The 9,195-nt window shown below is 38.6% G+C and overlaps 1 protein-coding gene across 1 annotated transcript; it reads right to left on the bottom strand.

Annotated features, from left to right (window-relative positions):
* Window positions 1-6,118: 6,118 nt before the first annotated feature.
* On the bottom strand, window positions 6,119-8,724 carry LOC113068178 (transcription factor Sox-8-like). The gene is made up of 3 exons (XM_026240834.1): window positions 8,318-8,724; window positions 7,085-7,314; window positions 6,119-6,857 (listed from the first exon to the last, which is right to left on the bottom strand). Exons 1-3 carry the CDS (start codon window positions 8,686-8,688, stop codon window positions 6,271-6,273), a joined length of 1,188 nt encoding a protein of 395 aa, XP_026096619.1. The 5' UTR covers window positions 8,689-8,724; the 3' UTR covers window positions 6,119-6,270.
* Between the last annotated feature and the right edge of the window lie 471 nt (window positions 8,725-9,195).

Below are 9,195 nucleotides of genomic sequence, written 5' to 3'. Positions count from 1 at the left end.
TTGCTGCAGGAGCGACGGACTGGACAGCGAGCCTTCCTCTCTTGACCTAGCACTGACCGGACTGTGCTGAACACGGCTTCATCGTGAGGCTCATCTAGAACCACAGCAGCGTCCCGATGCCGTCAGCCGAGCTACTGTATAAACATGGCATGTGAATGATGTAAACATAACATTTAATCACAAGTACTAAACACCACAGTGCGTTTCGACTGCTGTTATTTATTCCTCAGACACTACACAACAGCGCTCCGAGTGACTTTCTGATCATCTGGAGCTTTCCTTCACCATTACTGATCATTTACTACTTCTGCTGTCTGTGTGTCTGATGATTTATACACATCAGAAACACACTTCTTGATTCATCCTCCTCCACTAGGTGGAAGCACATCACAGATCAAGATGCATGCGCTCATCACTGTCTCTTTTTATGCAGAATAGGGATGATATTAGCCTTAAACTGATATATCGGCCGATATTTGGCCATTTTGAGATCGGCTGAAAACCAAGTTCCCTTGAATGAATACGACTAGCAATAGTTCTCCTTATCTTAGTCAATAATAAATGCATAAATACTACATTTAGGTCTAAATATTTTGATGCAAACTAAGCATCTTTGTAATTATATATATATATATATATGTAATTATTAAATTGCAATGTGTATGTATGATTCTTGATTTCAGCCAGACTGCATCTGTTGAAGAATGCATTAGAATATTCTACAGATTTGAGGATATGGATATGAATGGTGTAATAATAATCTGATCCATATCACAGGCCGTCTTCTTCAGGTTATGATCTTCTGATTTAAGAGTTAGTGAATGTTCACCAACAAACACGTATCATGGTGGTATTACCACAGGTTTGTTTTGGGGACTTAGATAATGTACAGTCACTTTGTGATAATGACTGTCTGACCGTACATTATCAGCTTATTATACAGCTACTTCAATAAATAAGTGCACATGAAATATTGATTTGAGTTGAAGTTATTTTCTTTTGTGATTGACGAAAATAAGAATGGGTTTGTTGAAGATTTGTTAGTTGAAGCTAAAGTAACTGAAATTGAATACAAGAAACGTATTTATTTATATTTTGATTGTATTATTTATTTATTTTATTTTATTTTTTGATTATTGAGCAAGTATAATATAATGCAAAGAAAATGTATACTTTAAAAGATATTGTACGTTTTTCACCTTGAAGGGTTAGTTCATCCAAAATTGAAAATTAAGTCATAAATTACTGTAGTTAATTATAGATTATTTTAAATATTTATGAGTTATTTAAAAAAAATTGTCTTTGATCTTTCAAGAGGTTTGATGCCACTCAGTGGCTGTTGCACTGCATCGGTCCATGAGAAGTTTAATAAAAACACATCTATTAAAAAAAAGTGTCTCACACATCTCTGGGGGGTGAACAAAGGCCTTCTGAAGCGTAACTCAAAATGTAATAATAACTTAATCTAGCTTGCGCTCACAGTTGTAAACAAAGCAGTTCTGGGGCAATGACGCTTTGTTCAATTAATTAAATTTAATTTAAATTAACAATTAAACAATAAAAAAAAAAAAAAAAAAATGCACCGCTCCGAATAGATCTATATCAAAAATAATGTAACAAAGAACCCTATAACAGTATCTCCTTAAATTAAATGAATATTAACTGTATATGTTTCTGTGAAGGTAATATTTCTTAAGTGATTTTCTGAAACCATACAGAGTGTTTTGTTGTTGAATAGTATTTGGGAGAGAGTTGCATTCACACGGTGCTCTATACCTTACTGAACATTTGGTTTTGATTTGGTTTTTACTATTGTTGAAATAAAACTACCTCTTACTGCATGCCTCATTGGATAATCATGTGTATTTGTACTAAAGGATAGTTTTGCATTTAAATAAAATGTGTTTTGTTTGTTATAACATTATATAACAATACCATTAGTGAATACCCCAATCTATTTTTAACTTTAAACCATGAGAGGCTTTCGTGCATTTTGTCAACATTTGATCTGAACCCACACGAGAGAGCCAGACGTGCAGCTTTATTCTGGAGAACTTGTAGTTGTTTTATATTAGTTGATGAAGTATTGGACCAAACCACAGAGCAGTAATCAAGGTGTGAATAAAACAATGCATGAAGTACGTGTTTAACAATCTGTGGTGTCAAATATTCTGCACATCTTTTAATAACAGCCAAAGTGTTGCCCATTTTAGTTAACAGTTTCTGAACATGTTTGTCCCAACACAATCTACTATCAGTCATCTCCCAATAGTTTAGCCTCTTCTTGTTGCTCAGCTCAATTTTGCTCTATGCTCAACTTCAGTTCAAGGAAATCAACACCAGGTGGTTTGTTTTTACAATTCATCAGATGTTATTCCACTGTAGAACCACTGACACTCTGTGTGTGTGTGTGTGTGTGTGTATAATGACATGGGTATGACACAGGTATTACAAGGAGAGGGTGACTTATGAGGACATAACCCATGTCCCCATTTTTCAAAACACTTATAAATCATACAGAATGAGTGTTTTTGAGAAAGTAAAAATGCACAAAGTTTCCTGTGAGGGTTAGGGTTAGGTGTAGGGTTGGTGAAGGGAGATAGAATATACAGTTTCTACATTATAAAAACCATTACACCTATGGGATGAACACACTTTACACAAAAACAAACGTGTGTGTGTGTGGGTGTGTGTGTGTTGGTGGGTGTGTGTGTGTGTGTGTGTGTGGTTGGGTGTGTGTGTGAGTGAGTGTGTGTGTGTGTGTGTGAGTGTGTGTGAGTGAGTGTGTGTGTGTGTGTGTGTGAGTGTGTGTGTGTGTGTGTGTGGTTGGGTGTGTGTGTGTGTGAGTGTGTGTGTGTGTGTGTGTGAGTGTGTGTGAGTGAGTGTGTGTTGAAGGGGTTTGTCAGACACCGTTGCCTGACCTGATGTATTCCACTACCTTCCTTCCCCATGAGCCTGGCTCCACTGCCCTGTTGAATTGTGGGTAAGTCAATGTTGGTTCTGTCTGGCTGCTTGTTGTCATTGGCGTCTGGGCTGAGCAAGCGAAGTTACTCACACAGACACAGCAGGACGCTGTTTACAGCCCAGCAGGAAATCCTTAAATTAGGGTGGAGTCGCTCAAGCACTGGCCGTCCCATTTACTTCATCAGACTGATCCAGGAAGGTGAAGACCCCGAGAGCATCTCCACAGCTGCTAATCACTCACACAACACTCACTATACAAAAGGACTTATTCTGAATATTTATTGCCATCAAAGAGCACATGAATTTTGCCCCTAACGTGTAAAACTGGGCTACTCTGTCTTGTGCAACTCTTTTTGTTCGTTTAGAAGATGCATGTTTGCTGTCCAAGTTGTGAGACATATTATATCTTATATATACACTATATAACAGCTTACAGCAGTTAGGTCCAATCCTTGGATTTGATAGGCTGAATCACTGGGACTTTGTCCTCTGTTTGTAAAGTACAGAGTGTCTTTCTCTGCATGTTACATAGTTACAACAGTAGGTGGCGACAAATTCATTTCTGAATGAGTCATTGAATCATTCATTCAACCAACTGCTTTAAAGACACTGATTCATTCAGCAGAACATGTAACTGTATAAATGAGTGAGTCACTGCATCACCAATTAATTCAAAAGCAAATAAACTAAAATAAATAAAGCAAAATAAATGAATTAATCTCAGTTTTTAGAGCAGAAGCACACAATTAATCAATTACATTAAGGCATTATGCATTTAGGCTTACAAATAAAATGATATAGTATAAGTGATTTATCTAATGAATCAATTATTTCCTTAAAAAAAAAACATAATCTTCAAAAAACTAATATCTTTAAATAAACTCTCTATTTTTTCCAGTTTCTTTGAATCGCATCTTCTTTCGTCATTTAGACTCGTTAATTTTTTACCTTTTTCCGGTCACACTTTATTTTAGGGTCCAATTCTCACTATTAACTAACCATTAACTATGACTTTTGCCTCAATTAACTCCTTATTTGCTGCTTATTAATAGTTTATAAGGTAGTTGTTAAGTTTAGGGTATTGGGTAGGATTATGGATGTCATGCATTATATGTACTTTATAAGCACTAATAAACAGCCAATATGTTAATAATACACATGCTAATAAGCAACTTGTTGTTAGTGTGAATTGGACCCTATACTAAAGTGTTACCTTTTTTTCCAACAAATAAAAAATGTCAAATATATTCTAAATGTATATAACTTCAAATCTTTATTATTGTTGATTTTCAGAATATAGATTTCCAAAAAAAAATAATAATACTTAAGTACACCAGGTCTTTAGCTGCATGGTTCATAGTTATGCCAGTAGGTGGTGAGAAATTCATTTATGAGTGAATCATTCATTCAAAAGATTCATTCAAATAAACCGATTCATTCATTCAGTGAAACGGGTGACTGTAGGCGTTTCTCAATGTCAAGGATGCTTCCTTGGTAGGACTGATCCTTGCAAGTCACTTCCTTCAGAGGATAGGTGAGACTCCTCTTTAGCATACGGAGAACATGTAAATGGAACAGGCTAGCAAGTGCACGTAATTCCGTTTGAATTACGCTACTTGGACAACTGAACTAGTTAACATAAAAGAAATGCCGTTGACGCAACCAATTGTTAAATGACAGGTCCGGTTCAGTTAACCATTTGTATTTGTATAATTTACAATGTCAATACGGTAGTAATTTATACTGGCATTTAAACGTCAAACTTTACTTATATTTACTACAGTTATAACAAATGTTTGGTAACGTAAATAAAAACCGTTAACGCTCCGACTACGTTAACATTCAACATTTTTGAATTTTTGAACTAACGTTAGATAGCAAAGCTGCGCGCATAGGATTGTGGGTGATTTGAGAGCGCGAAGAGCGCGAAGGATACACCTATGCAACCTTTCCTGTGTATGGGATATTCTTCGAACAAAGGACTCAGTCCTTGGTTGAAATTCCGAGGATCCTCGACATTGGAACAGTCCTTCGACGGATGAAGATGACGTAGCATCCTCGAAATACTGGCTTCCGAGGATCCTTCCTTGACATTAAGAAACACCTCGTATTTAAGAGTGAGTCATTGAATCATTTACTCAACACTTCATCCAGAAGCACTGATTCATTAAGTAGCAATTTATTGGTGCATCACACACAAAGTAACAAATGTATCAAATGTAAGTTCCTTAAATTTGTCAACATATAAAACACAAAGTTTATTTTTTTATTTTATTTTGCATTTTATAATATCTAGCAAAAAATATATATATTCATTTTATTTTATAAAATGTATTTATATAGTATAAAAGATCATTAATATCTACATTTAATCTAATTATCTATGTTTGATCATGAGTCCAATGAAAAATGCATGATTTTTTGTTTTTTTAATTTTTTATTGGCTCTCAATCACTATGTGCTTTAAATGCCAACAGAAAAATAAAAAAGTGTGAAACGCTCAGAAACCTGGGTCCAAAAGGCTAAATATAATACCAACTCAACATAGTTTGCTATAATTGTGTTAAAATCTAACCAAAGTCATAAGATACACCGTCCAGATTTAAGACCAAATCATGTCAGCGAGCAAAATGAAGCTTGCTGTTCATATCAACACTAATTACATTCCCCACTTCAAAACCATCAATGTAATAAAACGTAGTGAAATAAACCAAGTCCTCGTCCACCCACGGCCATCTGCTGAGGAATCACTGGCTCTTCTCCACACATCAACAACTTATTCTCTTCTCCTGCACTCAATTTATGCATCTTCTGCTGCTTTTGTTGCTGTTTATCCAAAAAGCAGAGGGTAGTGTCTGTTTTTGCTCTTCTTGCTCTCATGTAGCAGCAGTGGTAATGATTTTCTGCTTTGTATTTGTTTTGTTCCCTCCCTTAATTAATGCCTCTTTTATAATGAAAACAAAGAGCCCTTTGAGACGCTGTCGTTCAGAATCAGGCCGCTCTCTTTTCTGCTCTCCCTCACTGTTTCTTGACTCTGTTTTATACCGCAGAAGATAGCATTGCTCTCCGATATTCAGATATAACTTCAATCAAATAACAACCAAAGTTGTTCTGTTAGTTTGGCTTTCATTAACAATAAAGACATCCGACAGCACCGCACATTCACTCGACATTTTAATTACATATCATCAAGACAAATCCTTGTATAGTCTGTTACATCTCACTCAAAAATACAAACACTTTCAACCAAGCCAAAACATTCAATATTGAAAAATGCATCAGTCATCGCTGATCTAAAACCTTGCATCAGGGTCGTGTTAACGTCGTGTAAACCGGCTGCTCCCAGTTTGCACCGGGACTGTGAGACGGACTCGACAAGCTGTTGAGAACAGGAGTCACGTACGATCTTCTGGAGGAATGGAAGTACGGATACTGGTAAATGCCAGCGGGATACCCGGAATATGTGGTGAAGTACGTGGAGTTCTGCAGGTCGGGACAGTCGGAGAGTTCAGATTGGGTCGGGGACCCGTGAGACTCTCCGTAATGAGCTGGACTCAGTTGTTCTGTTTTAATGAGCGCTCTTTGTTGGTTTGGTGACCCCTTGTTCCACGCCGAAGCGCTGCTGTGAGGATGATGGTGGTAGGATGTGCTGAGACCGCCGGGACCGCTGGGGTTCTCCATGTGAGCGTTTACAGGCAGGTACTGGTCGAACTCACGCACGTCGAACGGACCCATGCCGCCGATGACATCACTGCTGAGCTCCGAGAGGTCCACGATCCCGAAGTCGATGTTGTGTCTTGTGTTCTCCGACACGCGCCGGGACTCCTGCTTCACGCTTTGATGCTGATCGGACTTCGGTGTGGTTGGAGGCGTCGGAGGACCGTGTGCTTGACCTGGGGCGGAAACATCGAAAGTGTTTGGAAGGAAAATTATAAACTACTCTCTTTACAAGTTCAGAGAGCAGTTCTTTCATGTTTTCGTAGTCAAAACCTGAGACTCTTTTTCCTCTATAAACAACCTTTTGCAGAATGGAAAGATCCCATGGATGCTCACAGTTCTTCATGGAACCTTTATGGAAGCTTAAAGAAGTGTAATAAATGAAGACAATAAATGAACTCACCACCGTGGGCCGGATGAAGGTGCATCGCTCTCATAGCTGCTTCCGTCTTGAACATTTGATCCGAGGGATGATGGGTCTTCTTCGCTCCCGCGTCCAGCTCACTCTGACCCGGCTTCAGGCTCTTCCTTCTCCGCGGCTGGTACTTATAATCCGGATAGTCTTTCTTGTGCTGGAGCCGCAGTCTCTCTGCCTCTTCCACGAACGGCCGTTTCTCGCTCTCAGACAGCAGCCTGGAGGATCCACGCGGACAGATCACACACAGCATGTGAACGATGAACAAAAACCCATCCAGATTTAACTGCTAGCCGGTTTATAGCAGTCTCGGTACAGCAACACATCGTTTACACACAGCTCCACGAGATACAGACTGTATTCCTGTTAATACACTCTCTGTATTCCATCAGTAAACTAGTCATTTTGGTAACACTGTACAATAAGGTAGTTAACATCATCAGTTAACATTGGCTTACAATGCACAATATTCTACAGCATGCTAGTCAACATTTACAAACACATAGTTAAAATGTGCTATTATTAACAAATTATAACACAGATTAATGAATGCTGTACAATATTCTTTACTCATATAAGGTAATGCAATGAAACGTTATTGTAGGCTACTTTAGTCCAGTACACTACTTTTTTGTGACTTTAGCAAAACAAATTGCTAATTTTCTGAGTTGAGTTCATAACTCACATCGGACTAGAATATGTATGTAACTCCAATTTTATTTTACACTATAATAAATCCTGGGTTGTTTTAACCCAACTTTGGATCAAATATGCACTAACCCAACTGTTTTTTTGTTTGTTTTTTAATTCAATTATTTTTTAATTATATTTTTAATCCAGAAGTTGGGTTTAGTCCATATTTGACCCAAAGTTTGTATCGTAGGTAATAGTCCTAGTGCTCATGAGAATCTAGTATCGATCTCAAGTTACAATTGTTTTATTACGCGTTAAATAACAAATCAGAATTCACAGTTGAATTCAAAATCTTGCGTCTATGGCTATAGGGAAACTGGAATAAATCCTGTGAGTACTAGTATATGATTTATATACGAGTGATGTTAAAAAGATACCTTTGCCTTCATCAGTACTAGATCTGTGTAAAAAGCTGCTGGTCAGTGTAAGGAGTGTGCGTCACTATGTTGTTCATTATTGCGCAAATACACTATGCATTGTGTTCATGATGTGCTGTAAAGTGTGACCATCGATCTCCGTGATGCATACCTCCATAACTTGCCGAGGGTCTTGCTGAGCTCGGCGTTGTGGAGGTGCGGGTATTGATCCGCGAGCTTCCGGCGCGCCGCCTGCGCCCACACCATAAACGCGTTCATGGGTCTCTTCACGTGAGGCTTGTCTTTCAAAGACCTGCCACCCTGCGTGGGCATGGGCACCAGCGACCAGTCGTAGCCCTTGAGGACCTGCGACACCGCGTCTCGGATGCACGGGGGAAACCGAGCGTCCTCCTCGCTGTCCGCCGGGTCACCGGCGCCGGTCCGGGACTGCGAGCCTCGCTCGGACACTGACGGAGAGCACGGAGCAGAGTCCACATCGCCGATAAAAGATGGAGACGGAGTTTTATCAGGCTCTTTTGACATCTTAAAATCCACGCTGAAGAAACAAAGATAAACAAACGTGCGCTTTACGCGTGATTTAGAGCTGTAGGAAAGCGTATATTCCAGATGAAGCTGTAACTCAGTGGTTTCTTGGATCTCAAGCCTCGGTCGATCAACACTGGTCAGTGAACTGGCAACATTTCACAACTTCTTGTTAGGAGAGAAGTTTTCCCGAGGTTTCTATAGCCTCCTCCTTCTCTCCTCTCATTGGAGGAGAAGCTTCATCATAACTGCTCCGTTCAACACATCAGCAACTTTTACAGTTAATTGAACATAACTGAGTAACAAATTAGACCATAAACCCATAACTGCACATGGGCTCCCTGACAAATCTAGCCGTCGCTTACTGTATTTTATGAAAACTGACTTGAATGAAACATTATAATATTTTGCATGTCAAAGATATACAACATTGTTTTCACAGTACAGTCGTAAAAATATTATACTATTTTATGATATGTATATTTCTTAATAATGATATATATTATT

Source organism: Carassius auratus, linkage group LG37M (assembly GCF_003368295.1).
Source record: "Carassius auratus strain Wakin linkage group LG37M, ASM336829v1, whole genome shotgun sequence".
NCBI lineage: Eukaryota > Metazoa > Chordata > Actinopteri > Cypriniformes > Cyprinidae > Carassius > Carassius auratus.
This window is presented reverse-complemented; position numbering and strand designations above follow the sequence as displayed.